This window comes from Silurus meridionalis, chromosome 8 (genome assembly GCF_014805685.1).
Source record: "Silurus meridionalis isolate SWU-2019-XX chromosome 8, ASM1480568v1, whole genome shotgun sequence".
Classification (NCBI taxonomy): Eukaryota; Metazoa; Chordata; class Actinopteri; order Siluriformes; family Siluridae; genus Silurus; species Silurus meridionalis.
The window spans coordinates 19663429-19679229 of NC_060891.1; the positions used below are offsets into that span (position 1 = coordinate 19663429).

At 37.6% G+C, this 15801-nt stretch overlaps 1 protein-coding gene across 2 annotated transcripts; it reads right to left on the reverse strand.

Annotated features, from left to right (window-relative positions):
* Positions 1-293: 293 nt before the first annotated feature.
* rps6kl1 (ribosomal protein S6 kinase-like 1) lies at positions 294-15536 on the reverse strand. 2 transcript variants are annotated; one of them, XM_046855540.1, is made up of 12 exons: positions 15432-15536; positions 12720-12824; positions 12117-12432; positions 9322-9446; positions 8282-8374; positions 7375-7422; positions 6514-6646; positions 4067-5314; positions 3834-3923; positions 1962-2044; positions 1053-1148; positions 294-967 (listed from the first exon to the last, which is right to left on the reverse strand). In XM_046855540.1, the coding sequence occupies exons 3-12, from the start codon at positions 12250-12252 to the stop codon at positions 857-859; spliced, it is 2163 nt and encodes a 720-aa protein (XP_046711496.1). In that variant the 5' UTR covers positions 12253-12432; positions 12720-12824; positions 15432-15536; the 3' UTR covers positions 294-856. The 2 variants fall into 2 exon arrangements, with proteins under 2 accessions (XP_046711496.1, XP_046711495.1); XM_046855539.1 differs by having other exon boundaries at positions 8282-8377.
* Positions 15537-15801: the final 265 nt, after the last annotated feature.

Below are 15801 nucleotides of genomic sequence, written 5' to 3' on the forward strand. Positions count from 1 at the left end.
CAGACATGCTTGCGGTTTAAACAGATGCATGTGGGCGCTGGGGCTGTTGAACACTTGAATCTAAAAGGAAAAAACTCAAAATTCATAAACCAATGTCTCATCTATGACTTCAGTGGCAAGACAGGATGTGGTAGTTGTGCTATTAGCTTGGGCACATGCTATGACTGAGGTAAAATAAGTGCTTCATTTTCAACTTTGTGCCAACTGCATGTATGGCACATTCACTTGACTGTGAACAAAGACTTTGCAAACGCACACTCATTTGCATACAGTGATCAAGGAAACACAGGCACTTGGAGACATTGTTTTTTATTATTATTTTTTGCTTTGGTTAAAAATGTGGGTAGCTCATCCTGAGCATAAAAATGTTTCTTAATGCAGATCATTTGAGGCACAAATGTATGACACCACTGTCCAATATATCATTAAAATCTGTACTGACAATTTGGATTGATATTACAGTGCTTGCTTGATTGATAGTCAGATGTAATGATGATATTGCATATCACTTGTACATCTGTCATACAGAAGTGCAGCAATAGTTTAATGCCTGAGATGTCGGTATATACTTACAATAAACCCTGTACATGTACTGTAGGGTCCTGGAATAAGTTCCTTTGATAGCAACTGAAATGAGTGATTTTGTTTATAGTGTAGCACAATGTCAGAAGAGTTTAAAATGGGAAATGGTCTAAATTAATTGGATTTCTGTGTATTTTCAGCTGTTCAGCTGTTGATGCATTGTTGGAGATAATCGTTTTCTACACCACCAGGGGGCAGCAAAGGCATTTCTTTCAGCTTTGACTTCTCATAAATCACAGCTGTTAGGTCTTTAGAACCAGACACCCTGGATCCATTAACTGGCAAGTGTGTGCCAAGGAACAGAGTTAAAAAAGGGGTGGTACTTAATGTCACTAACCCCTCCACCTCCAGAGCCCAGTCGATAGCCAGCATCATACTGAAGGAGCTGTATGGAAAAAAAAAAAGAAAAAACAGCTTTATTTACAAAGCTAGACAAATGTTTTCAGGTTCACTGTGTGCTTTAGATGTACCTCAGTGAGAAGAGAGGCAGCTGCAGTGCTCAGGTGATCTGGAATACGTAGTTGTGTGTGTGGATGCACACCTGTAGGATGACACTGCCACAGGGGCTAAGAGAAAAGGTAGAAAATTTAGTTTTTTTGCTAATCTCACAAACTAATGGTTCATTTAGAATGCACATTTGTCCACTAAAGGAACATTTACATGTACGATTTTGATTTTACGTATTTGAATACGAGGTGGTATCACGGTTTATGACTAGTTTTGCAACACACCAACAGATGGCAGCACAACTCTGCATGCACAGTCACAGGGAGCACTGATGTTCAAGTTATTGTGCCAAAAGACATCGTCCTGTGTACATGGGGAGATGTGCAACTGGTGCTATTCTGACCACGTGTGTTACCATGTCTGCGATTTCATCATGGACAGCAAGTTAGAATAAATGACAATGCACCATCATTGAGCTCTCCTCACACATGAGTCTCTCGCCGGAAAAAACATGATCTCACTTCCGCACCCACCCTATTCACCAGATTTGGCTCCTGCAGACTTCGCACTCATCCCGGAGATAAAGAACCAGCTCAAAGGTCACCTTTGGACACTATTGCAGAGATAGGGCACGAATAGGAGAAGGTGCTTGACAAGCTTTGAAAAAAGACTTTCAGGACATATTTAAGAAGTGGCAGGAACACTGTGAGTGCTGTATTGCTGTGCGAGGGACTATTTTGGAAATGATAGTGTGTAAACGTAGTTAAATAATGTACTTTTTTGTTAACAGAGCTAGTCTTGAAACCTTTTTGATATCACCTTTTATGACCCTGAGCTCCCCATAGAACTAGTGTTTTTAGTGTAATATAAATTTTGTATTATATTAGATTTAATATACAGAGATTTGAAGCTATATCTATATATGTGCTTACCATTCCAGTAAGAAGTTCAAACAATAAGGCTCCCAGACTCCACCAGTCGCACGCCTCTGTGATTTTGGATACTCCACCAATCTCTGTTTCCAAAAGATTAAACACACAGTTACAACCTCTAAATCAAAGTAAAAGGTTGCTGATGTGTTTTTTTTTTTAAACACAGAATTGCTCCCTGATTTATTTATTTAATTAATTCCTTCCTTCACATGTGAGAATTGGGACGTAATCAAGTAACAACTTGTGCTATTTTGTTTTCAATGTGCAATTATTACAAATACAACATAAACTCTACAGTAAATAATGATACTATAATAACAACTGAATCATTAAAAACGTTGGACAAATATTTCCAACCAATATTCAGAACCATATTTATTACATTTTGAAAGATCAGAATGTTAGGCATGAATGCTTTAACTTAACCTTAACCTGTGTTTTGTCATTTTATTTGTTACAGTATTGTTTTGATAGTTACTCTGCAAAAAACAGTATATTCTGGATTAGTTATGGTAAGATTCACCTAATAACCCTAATAAATGCATTGGCATTTTTATGGCGATGCATCGTTTTTACCATATTTGTATCTGTGTAAAAAAAAAAATTATTTATATATAAATAGTAGTCAATGCACTGTACTTTTATTTCGAAAGTGACCCATAACTTTATTTTATATGTAGATTGATTTCTCCTCACTAAACTCTTTCTTAAGCATGTTCTCGCATTACTGCTGCTACGTGAATATGACGTATCACAACACTATGAAGACTCAGGCGTGTCCAGAGAGTCACATAGAATACAGATTAACATGGCAGAGGTAGAGCTGCATCTTCCTGGAGACAGAAATGGAAACCTTTTTTTTTGCACTACAAAGGCCTGTTTGTGAAAGAGCCATGCGTTACAAGTCAGAAGGCACTTAAGTAAATTTATGATTTGCTGTCTGTTTGAACCAAAAACATGAAGCTAATTATCTGTACCAGACTGAATTGCACAGCGTTGTATTTTTTCATTGCATCATATTGCACTGAATGGCATTGTGTTGGATCGCATTGCATCGTGATGGGATGAATTGCATCGCATTGGCAGAGGTGGCAAAAGTACACACGATTTAAAAGACTGGTAAAAGTACTGACTACACTTTTTTACTTAAGTTATAGAAAAGAAGTATGAGCTCTAACATACCTAAGTAAAGCCATTAACACTATTGTCACACTGGTAACTGAATCTCACATCATTTTAATATTAGGGCTGTCAATCGAATCAAATATTTAATCGTGAATAATCCCATGATTCTCATGCGTTATCTAATGACATTTCTTATCTGTTCTAAATGTACCTTAAATGAATACATATTTACTGAGATTCGGGATGTTTTATTTAAGTGTGTGTAAAGAGAGATGACAGAGTCGGCAGAGAGCGCCCCCTGTCTTTTATTTTCATTTTACAAAAGCACAGCGTTTTGTTGTTCTTATGAGACTTGGTGCGTCAGTAAAAACAAATGTTTACCGATTCAAAATAATTTTTTATGATATTTTTTATATCTGAGTAAAGAAAGGATGCCGTGAATAAACGTGTGTTGCGCTGAAGGTTTTGATTTCACCTCATATATATTTATTTATATTTTTTTTATAAAAATGGTCAAAAAGAAATGCGCGCTTTGCAATGGCATGCGAATCGCAACAGCCTTACTTATGATGCATATGCATATAATGTATAGATGGACTGAATTATCCATACTTTTTATACATTTGTCGGCATTAGGACTGACCCCTTGCAGCACTGGCAGACATGAACTGGTACATAACAGGTATTAGAATTGTCATACTGATTCATCACTAATAATAAAGTTAAAAATTTTTTATGCATCCTCACCTGGTGCACAGTACATTTCATCCATAGCTTTGTGAATAATTTCCGTCTGAACCTCCGTCCACTGACCAAAGTAAGTCAGGCACACATTACCTGTTTAGAATACATCTCATTATTTAGTTGTAAAAAGAACAAAGAAATACGAAGCTTATTTCAATATTAAGTATTTAAGAGCATGCAATAATATTATATAACTTTGTGTGGATGTTGGTGTTACAGAAGAGTCACTCACTCACCATTGCTATCAAGCAGGATGTTCCTGGGGTTGAGGTCCTGGCACACGATGCCTTGCTCATGAAGGCTCTCTAGAGCTAACAGGATCTGCGCTCCCCATATTCGCACGTCCTCTTCAGGAAGACCCCATCGACCAGGCTGTTGGTTCACGCTACGGCTCCTCGCTCTAAGCTGAGGCAAGTGACACCAGCCATCAACTTCTATAAGCTGCTCTTCCTGAGAAGCGTGAGGAGTAAAGAACGGATTCTGAATTTTATCTGAGCACAGTGGACTAAGGAGTTCCCAGGTTTCTTCTCCAACCTCCACAGACTCTCTTTCCCTATCTTTACTTGTATTGTTCACCTGAGGAGCTGCTGTCATGATGTCTAAGGCGAAAGGTCTCACAAGTTTGCTTTCCACAGCAAACCGTGTTCCATTGCAGTGTTCTGTGCCTGGTTGGGAAATTCCTGAGCTTAAGTTAGTCATATACTGGTTCTCCAAATTACTTGTTTTTCTGTTGGTAATTTCATCTAGTTTTTGGTTCTGTGAGGATAAAGGCAGGGTGTTGGGAACGATCCGAACTTTCTGTGGAAGGATATTGACTGTGCTACACAGGGTTGGCTGTGTGGTATCAAATAAAGAGCTCAGTGTGAGCTGAGGTGCACAACTGATTCCAAGTTTGTCTGGATTTGACTTGGTTCCTGTTAAACACTGTTCCTGAGCTGGTACAGCAGTCCAGACTTTATCAAAATCCAAGCTCGAGTCTATCCTTTCGATGTGTACGTCATTTCCTAAAAGATCGGTCGTGACACTGAGAGGATCCCGAGTATCCACGATGACACAGGGACGAACAGGAAGTGGAAAACTTTCCTGAGATATAAGACGATCTCGCTGACCAATGGAATAGGAATCTGTCCTTATTGCATAAGAGTTATAGGATTGCTCTAGCTGGAATTCAGCTTTTTCCGACCGGGAAATCTGCAGGCATCCTGTTTCCTCACAGTATGAGTGTGTGCCATAACTGTCAAGCTGATGCTCAGTCTCATTCCAAAAAGAGAGTTTGTCCGTTTCCAGGCTTTCCAGTTTCTTACTCTCAGGAAATATGAATGTTCTCTGATGGTTCTCTCCATTAAGCTGGTATAGCTGAGTAAGAGCAGGTGAGGTGTAGCTGTTCTTTAGCTGGAACTTGTGCTGGCTGGGGGTGGAGCAGTCTGGATGTTCTCTCGCTACTTCACTTTTGATCCGGTGCAATTTGGAGAAGAGCTTCCCACCTGAACAAAAGTATTCATGTTGCTTTAAGTCCTTGAAACATTTGTTTTGCATCTACTTGTTGTTCTAGACATATAAAGTATATGATGTTTCATCTGAGCATCAGTTCAATGGCTAATGGTAATAAACTGTTATGCTATTGCTGTATTAGATATAAGCACTTATTTGTCCTTTGACAGTTATAGAACAAAATCCATAAAACTACAGAATTACTCACTTTAATATTATAATTCAATGAATGTAATGATTGGAATTATAAAATACATAGCATTGGTGAACAGACTTGACAAAAAAAGAGACAAAAAGAGACCAATGACAAAAAGGATCAATGACAGAAACTTTACAGTGGATACTTCTGATTTGAATTACTTCAATTAAACCAGACAGATTTCACTTTTCACATTAATATCTGATCTGCAGATATCTGCAATTTAAATTAGATTGTATTTTAAATATTAAAAAAATCATTTATTTTATGTGTAATGTACTAAAGGAGAGCAAGTACTACAGAACCCCTGTGCTACATATTATATCTGTCAAATAAACTTAAAATGTGAACTCATATGTAAATTTCCCTCTGGGATATTAAAGTGCTCAATCAATCAATCAATCAATCAATCAATCAATCAATCAACCAGTCTATCTATCTATCTATCTATCTATCTATCTATCTATCTATCTATCTATCTATCTATCTATCTATCTCTTGATTGAAAATAATAAACCATCTAATTTACAAGTCAAGTTTATTTCTATAGCGCTTTTAACAACAGGCATTGTCTCAAAGCAGCTTTGTAGAATTTCAGGTGGAAGATCAGGTGAAGATCAGGTGAAGTGAAGGAGATAGAGAAGATCAGGTGGAGAGAAGGAGAAGTTCAGGTGAAGAGAAGGAGAAGATCAGGTGGAGAGAAGGAGAAGATCAGGTGGAGATAAGGAGAAGGAGAAGGTCAGGTGGAGAGAAGGAGAAGATCAGGTGAAGTAAAGGAGATGGAGAAGATCAGGTAGAGAGAAGGAGAAGGAGAAGATCAGGTGAAGTGAAGGAGAAGATCAGGTGGAGCTTACTTAATTTACAGTAAGACTTGAGTACAAATGTAGGTGTATATTTCTAAATTTTCAGTACTTCACAGATTCCCAGTAAATTAACACCCTGCTCTGTGTATTAAATTGTCTCTGGCTTAATGTGACACTTTTGTCAGCTCACCTTGAACATGTTCTAAATGCAGGAACACAGAGTCCTCGCTGACATAGTACCTAAGTAACTTAACCATAAACGGGACACCCTGAGGGATGATGGTGGAACGCTCTCGATTCTCCCAGCTGGACTTGGGTAGGCTCTGCAGTTCAGGAGGAAGTATGCAGGTATTTAGAGTGATATATATGTACAGTACAAAGCTATAAAAAATTTTTTTAACAATTAATATAAAGAACTAAAACACATGAGAAATGCATTCATTTCATGAAAGTTGTTCATTAAACATATTTTGATCATTATTAATTCTGCTTGGTCAGAAGGTATTGATTCTTTTTCTATAACAGCAATAGATCTTGTTGCAAGGAAACTCTCAGGTATATAAATACATAATCCTAATAGTAAAACAGGGATTTATATGACAGAAAGGGGAAAGTCTTCAGATTTCACATGGCAACATATTGCTGCTATGACAATAGCAACTACCTTGCTTATAGTTCCACAACAGTGAACATCACTACACACAGAAACATACGCATAATGTGTCTTTAATTAATTATTATAAAACACTTTAGGATCAGGAGGACAACAAACTGTTTTCCTATAAGAACTAGTCCCATTATGTTTTATGGCATGCTTGTATACACCATGTCTGCTTACTCTGCCTACTTTCGAAATCTTGTTCCTGGTTTTAGAAACATGAGCTGGTTTGGAGTAAGGTGCACTTGTGCTTTTAACTGGATCAATGATGGCTTAATGAGCCAAGACAAGAACTGAGAGTTTTTCCCCCACTGATATAAGCGTTTTAGCGAGACAGCTATTCTGCTTGTAGGCTATTGTAGTTATAGCATCAGCATATGGCAGGACACCTACCTTAATCACAAATGTCTCCTTACTTATCAGGTTTTGCACAGTCAAAACCTACAAACACAAGCACAAATGAGCATCTGGAGTGCGATTCATTGGTACGTGATGGAGTATATGACACAACATAGAAACATCATAGCTGATCCTGATACTGTTCATGCCCTTTTCTTCCACTTTATCAGTTCATTTTTGTTGTGCTATGATTAAACATAACATGTGAGCAGAGCAGCGCAAATTTCCTTACACAATGTATTTCAAATTATTTCTGATATTAAAAAACAGCATGTTTTTGTAGTGTTTAGTTGGGTTCATATGGGTTTATACTGTATGTTTGCTGGCTAAAGCTAGCACAGTACAGATGATCACCTCAGCATGAAGCAGGATTTTAGCATGTTTTAGTTTCTGAATATTGCACATCAACCACATAAAAAATAGAGAAAATGCAATTCTCATTTTATCATTTTTGGTCATGTAACTTAAAAAAAATATTTATTAATTAAAATGTTACATATTTTGGGATTAGCCAGTTACATGCTGTAGTTCATATACTGTATAATATATTATGGGATTGAACTCTAACCTTGAAAATCTGTTCTGTGTATCTATACTTGACTGGAATTATTAGTTGTAATGAAAGATCTGATTAATACTTGTTTATGCATTTCATGCTGGTAATGACTCAAGCAGCTCAGTTTTGGTGTAAAATTCAGTTGTTAAAATTAGCATTTATAAACTGTACTGAGAAAAAACAGAACAAACCCCTGTTTCACACCTGCTTTACTTCTGCTTTCATCATACAGCCCATGTAGAACATTGTTAGAAAAAATAACGTTTCATGGGTTTCACTCCACACCACAAATTTGCCAGGTGTTTTACTCACACAGCACACTATGACTAACACTTAAGTTCTTACCTTATCAATAATCCCCACCACTTTACACATCTCCAGGTCCTCCACAGGCGAGCTCAGATGTCTGATAGACCTGAATCTCAGGCTGCTGTAACCCTGCTGACCAGAAATAGAGCCATCAGTGATTCAGAGGAAGCAGTTCTAGCTTCATGCATGTGCTCAAAGCCACTGAAAGGATTATGAAGATTACACAACAACTGAGAGCACAGAATTGAGTATATTTGTGTTTCCCCACATTCTTGTCCATGTGGACGTAAAGAAAATACAAAAAGACCAGCCAGAATTTGTACAGCGTTAAGCCATTTCACACTGCATCTACCAGATTTTGCTGTTACACACAAACCATTCATTAAAAATAATCATTGGGTTATTAGTTGAAATCAGTTCTAGTAGTCTATTTAGTGTCACTATTTGACTTCTGCCACAAAACTCTCAATATTCTAAAAGCCACCAATGGCAGTACAGCAGAGGATGATACATAACTCACAGGACAACTACTAATACTGTACAATAGTGGCAATTTGCTAAAATAAATATAGAACTTAAACATTTTATTTAAATTATGTATTTTGTATTACATAGATGTATATTAATATATTATATTAGCCTGTTTTCATTTAAATTCATCCATAGTGACTTATAATTATCTTATTTATTCAAGTTGGCAGTTGCTTGGCAGGGATTCAATCTAACAAGTTTCTCTAACAGAATTCCAACATCTTAACCAATGAGCTCCACTTCCTACATTACATTTGTAACACAATACAATTACATTTGGTAAATGCCCTTATCCAGAGAAACATACAAATAGTTTATTTATATTATTTAATTTTAAACCTGGACTGAGTTAGATCCACTGCTTATCTCTAAATAACAAGCAATGTTAAAGAGGGAAATGGAGAGATGATAGCTCATAAAAACAGGAACATGGTGTCAGTGTGTGAAACATGCAGAGGAAATATGAGCAAGAATCTGTAGTTCAAAAACTCCAGCCAGTTTTCCTAAGCTAAGCTGATTTCATCTATCAATGTCATGTCATTTACCCCTAATTGTGTGGTGTCTTTGCAAAAGTTGTACTGTAGATGAGAGTTAAAGATCTCCTCCGCCCTCTTGAGATACTGAGTGGTTTTCCGCTTCACAGCCTCACGCCTCTCTTTATTTGGATCCACTAAATGACAGAAGATAGAAGTTCATTCAGTCTTATAAATCCTATACATGAATATCATTGCTTTTAAAATCATCGTGTTGCATTGTGCATCTGCTTATTTATAAATTGTTATGTCAAGATTGACCTTCTGGTATCTCAGAAGCCTGCAAAATGCAAATAAACAGTATAAAGTGCAAATGAACACTATATATATATATATATATATATATATATATATATATATATATATATATATATATATATAATAATATTATAATATAATATCAGATAATATCAGTGGTGGGCAGTCAGGGCCAGCAAAGCCTTCTCTGCTGGCCACATCAGAAGCACTTTTACAATTTACAACATAAATTCTAATAATTGTGAAAATGAAATTGTATTAATTTATTCCTAACAGTTTATTCTCTTATTTGGTAGCGTTTCTCTTGGCTGCACTGCTTCAAGTGTATGTGGCTGTTAGCCTCTATGTGCTGCCATGTCAATCTAATCTGCCCAGGGCCTTCAAATTCTGTACTGCTGGCCTTTTTACTATAGTCTCTTTTAGAAATGAGTCTGTTTCTTTAACCAATCAGATTTCATATTCGCTAGCTGGCCCAGAACAGCATTTTTCCGTCCTCTGATTGGTTGGTCAGAGGGAAACTGTTACAGCCAAGTTCAACTAACAAAACACGGCTGTAGCGCTCTGCATACATTAATACATCTAAATTAGATTTTTTTATGCCTACGGAGGAAGAGAAATTGATTTGGTCTTGGACATACTTAAAAATACATTTTCAAGAAAAGCTAGACATCAGAGTCGGCATCTCTGATGAGTCGGTTGTATTTTATTTACATTTTATGTTTTTGTCATGTTATTATACAAATATTGATTCTGAACTGCTCCAGATGATGTAGGTGTCTTAACTGGGTTTCTTCCTTTAGTAAAACAGTATTCATATAATATATATATATATTAGGAGTGGCACGGTACATGGAAAAACACCCAAACCGTTCGGTTCGCTTGTCTCAGTTCGGTTCGTGTGTGTGTCGCACGGTTCGCCGCACGGGTCGCCAGTGCTCAGTTTCGCCTCAGACAGTTTCGCACGAACATACATACAGACAGTAAAAGTTGAGTAAGGAGTGCTGCAGAAATGGCAAGTGGAGGAGATAATGAAGGCTGCCCGGAGTTGGCAGATGCGCCCGCGTCGTTCAAATCCGGTGTGTGGGAACATTTTGGATTTCATGGTACTTACGATGACAACAGAAATGAAACAGTAGATAGAACTGCGACTGTGTGCAAGCATTGTGCAAAATGCATTCAATATGCTAATTGCAACACTTCTAATATGACAGTTCATTTGAGAAGACATCAGGAAACAACTTCTACTGTCCGCAGCATTTAAGCAGCCTCTCAGTGATAAGTCGTACAGGGCAATAGCCATAACTAAAGCATTGGGGATGTTTATAGCAAAAGATATGCAACCATGCAGCGTTTTCGTCAGCTGATGAATGTACTCGAGCCGCGGTTTAATATTCCCTTTTGCCGACACTTTTTTTTTTTGCCAAATAAACGAAAAGCATGTCATCATCAATGTCTTCTCTCTTGCTGTATCAAAATCTCACCTAGCTTTTACTCAGAGATGGTCCCAGTAATGTGCTTAAAGTCAAGTAAAATTCAGTTAGTGCATGATTACATTACAAAAATGTTAATACTGTATCCTAAATTGTGGATAATTAAGCTAATAAGCTATATATCAAATGATGAAGGAAATTTCTGGAGTGTTAATTAACTGTTAAGATTAAAAGAAAAAATAACAACAAGAACCGAAAACCGTGACCCTAAAACCGTGATACGAACCGAACTGTGGGGTTTGTGAACCGTGCCACCCCTAATATATATATATATATATATATATATATATATATATATATATATATATATATATATATATATATATATATATATATATAAAGAGACTTTTTTGTAAATTTAGTGCTCAAATCAAAGTCTAATTCTGGTCAAATGACTGATATTTAGCCAGAATTGTCAAAAACTATTACAATCACAATGACCAGTATTCATCAAAAAAAGTGAAGAACTAAGTGCAGATTTGACCCCAATGAATGACCTCTATACAATTCTGCATCTGATACATGCAACAGTTACCTTTACATCAATTGTATGCCCAACTGTGCTCCAGGCATTCTCTTATACGGTACACATGGAAATTAAACTTGTCCTAACATTAGTCTTGATCATCTAAGCAAGTCAATCTATCCAGTATAAATAAATGTTTGGGAAGAAAAAGCGGTGTTTGTCGCAAATATATTTTTTGAGTGGGTGAAGCATCAAAAACATAAAATGAGCTCAGCAGAGGAAAAATTATAGTAGAATAGTGTGTTTTTGCTTGAATTAATCATATTAAACAGTCAAATGTGGGAAGTTGGATGTGGGTTTTTTTTTAACCATTGAGTGGTATAATATCAAAATCCAGTAGGAAACTGAGACATTTTTCAACCTTATGATTATGCAATTATTATTTATAGCTACATTTTAATTCAATGTATTAATGAAATATAGATTTAAGATTTAATTTAAACGTAAGAATATAGGTGAACAAATGTGCAGTGTTGAATTATGTTCGAGAATTATAAAATTGAGAATACGAATTATGAAATCGAGAATACTACCTTGAACGCCATTCAGCAGCAGATCCACACCATTTTTATAATAGCTAAATGCAGCTTCGTAGTCCTCATTGACTTCCCTGTCCAGGGCCATGCGAATCTGCTTGGCTGCATCCACCAGATAGTCTCTTTTAGCCATGTCTGCCTAGGGTTAACTCTGCTCAAGTCCTGATGTAACGAGAGTCCACAGAGACCATTCAATAGCAGCACAACTACAGGGATGAGCTGCATGTCTGGGATGTGACCATTCCTCTAGTAATTTCATCAGTTTTGTTCACACACCAGGGTTTCACTGACAGCTTGATCCGCATGTTTCGCTCTGTAAATGGAGTAAATGTGGATATTACTGCTTATGAAGATATAATGCAAAGAAAGATAGCTTATATGATAGATTAATAATAGCTTAGTGTTCGTTTCCATCACTCTTACTAAGAATATCACCATAATCAGCTACAACACTTTCAATTTCATATAACGCTACAATGAGTGAATCATTCATGTGCCAAGTCTAGGAAACTAGACTTTGGCTTTAACCAACTTTGATGAGCTACAAAATGTCAACTTTTCTTAGCTAGACATGACCAAAAATAAGCCTTTTAAACTTACCTGCATGACTCATGTTTGTAGTTCAGTGCAATCAGATAAAAATATCATGCTGTAGCAAAGTCATCTAACCCCTCTCTCAGCTCAGGCTGGCCATATCTGAGTCACCTAAACACATCAAAATGGTTAATATTCAACAAAAGCCCAGCATTTGCACATTGCACTGCAGATCAGAGTGAAAATCAAATCAGATTAGATCTCCCATGCATAATGCATTTCCTATAAATAATGAATACAAATAATGCTGATCAAATTAGTATGTGCTCTTTTCCCACATACTGATAATAAGTATAATGTAAACATAATATTTTCGAAACCAATTAAAGGTAGGGTCAGTGAACAGCCATTCTCAAAACCATGTCAATCATACACTGATCAGGCCAACTTTATGGCCTACGTGCATCAATAAGCCTTGGCCACCCATGGGCCTGTCACAGATTCACCACCGTACCTCCCTTGTACCACTTTTGATAGATACTGTCTACTGCAGACCAGGAACACCCCACAAAAACAGTCAGTTTTGGAGATGCTCTGACCCAGTCGTCTAGACATCACAATTTGGCCCTCGTCAAACTCGCTCCAATCCTTACGCTTGCCCATTTTTCCTGCTTATAACACATCAACTTTGAGGACTAAATGTTCACTTGCTGCCTAATAAATCCCACCCACTAACAGGTGCCATGATGAAGAGATAATCAGTGTTAATTACTTCACCGCTCATAATGTTATAATGTCATAATGTTATGTCTGGTCGATGTATAACACATTTTGCTACACAATACAGTGATTATTCAAACAAAATGGGTCTACTTTCTGTAATATTAATTGTGTTTTCTTCCTGGAAGTGACGTGAAGATGAGGAGGATATTTAGAACGTACTCATTAATTAGTACGTCATTAAAGTCTAAATTTGTGGAATTAAATAGAAAATTATATTTGTATGCTTTAAATGGATAATCTTTTATATAAATCTGAAAATTCGAATGTTTGAAATTTGGTTATGCATCGGCTACTGAAAATGTTGTACATTTTCATTTTAGAAACCAATCAATTCACCGATAAAAAGCTAAATCTCAGAGCTCCGTTTATAGAATTAAGCATTTATTTCTTTGTTAAGAAAGGAAGAAAGTTCTTACGGCTTCTTACAGCTTCTTAGATTTGTAAAAACTGTGACATGGCAATAAATTGTGCAAGCAACGAATACCGATATACCGCATGTCCCTCCTCTGCAAATGTCCAATCATCTCAATCTCCGCCTCTCTCACTTTGTCTCCAAAACGTCCTACATGTGTGGTTCCTTAAATAAACTTGTTTCTAATCCTGTCCATCCTCATCACTCCCAATGAAAATCTCAGCATCTTCAACTCTGCTACCTACTGTCTTTTAGTCAATGTCACTGTCTCTAAATCATACAACATCGCAGGTCTCACCACAGTCCTATAAACTTTCCCTTTCACTCTCGCAGATACTCTTCTATCACAAATCACTCCTGCCACTCTTCTCCACCCACTCCACCCTGCCTGCACTCTTTTCTTCACTTCTCTAACACACTCTACATTACTTTGCACTGTTGACCCCAGGTACTTAAACTCCTCCACCTTCTCCATCTCTTCCCCCTGCAACCCCACCACTCCACTGCCCTCCCTCTCATTCACACACATGCACATTTCTTACTCCTACTGACTTTCATTCCCCTTTTCTTCAGCACGTACCTCCACATCTCCAGGCTCTTCTCAACCTGCTCTCTACTCTCACCACAAATCACAATATCATCCGCAAACATCATAGTCCATGGAGACTCCTGTCTGTCAACCTGTCCATCACCACTGCAAACAGGAAAGGGCTCAGAGCTGATCCTTGATGCAGTCCAACCTCTACCTTGAACCAGTCTGTCGTTCCTACTGCACATTTCCCTGCTGTCACACATGATCTGCACCACCCTCACATACTTCTCTGACTCACCTGACCTCCTCATACAATTCACTAGCAGCTAAGTGGAAAACATAAAAACAGCAAATATACAAACTTTTAACTATTATTTTATTAACATTTTCTTGACTTTCGCGGTCTATGGGGTTTGTGAAAAGAAAGAATAAACATTTCCGCCTGTGCCAATTTCCTTCACTTGTTTCAGTCGCAGTTTATTTTTACATGCTTTGATAAATGAAGCTCGCGCTGCTTCTGCATTATGGTGAGGTGAGTTACATTGTCACTATATATTCTATAATTGCATTAATAATCATAGGTCTAATAGTAATATAATATCTACGTTACAACCCCTAAAACAACCCTAAACCCACCCCCGGTCTGTGGAGAAACTGTCCTGAGTAAAACTGGTTGTTGATGTAAAAAAGGATTGGGGAGCGCTGTGTTAGAGCACTGGGCGAATGGGGAAAGGGAGGGACCGCAATGCAGCGTTTAAGACCAATAACACAGTTCAAACACACACACACACACATACACATTACATTATCTATACAACAGTAGCATCATTTTAAAAAAACCCAACCTGCCACAGCATTATTAAATATAAATAAAAACCCGACCCGAGGTTTTTTATTATAAGTAGTATTATAATCTAAAGCGCCTTCACGGCGCCTTCATCTCCTGTAGGCTGTAATTTAAACTACATCGTTACACAGTGTCAAAATGTATGCCCGACTGTGTCCGAATCAAACGAAGATGAAATTAAAATGCACTGCATTGCGCTTTTACCTAGTGCAAACGCGTTTCCTTGCCGTGCGCGCGCGCCTCCGCAATGGTCGGGCCCGTGTGTGAAGCGGGGGCTCGTGCAGAAAACACGGGCAGGACGAGAGGAAGTGCGCGCGCACTGCGCCTTTCCATTGGCTGCCAATGACGTCACGACAGCCTCTATTATATATTTATTATAGAGCCCCCCCCACATCCTAAACCCCTGACTATTGTTCGCGCATGCACGTACCGTCCACTTTATTAGGAATACCTGTATCCCTCCTGCCCAGTGAAATGTCTATCCAATCAGTCCACCATTTAGCAATAATAAAAGATGCATATACGGGTCAAGGAGACCAAGAGCATCAGTTCATGTTCACATCAAATATCAGTT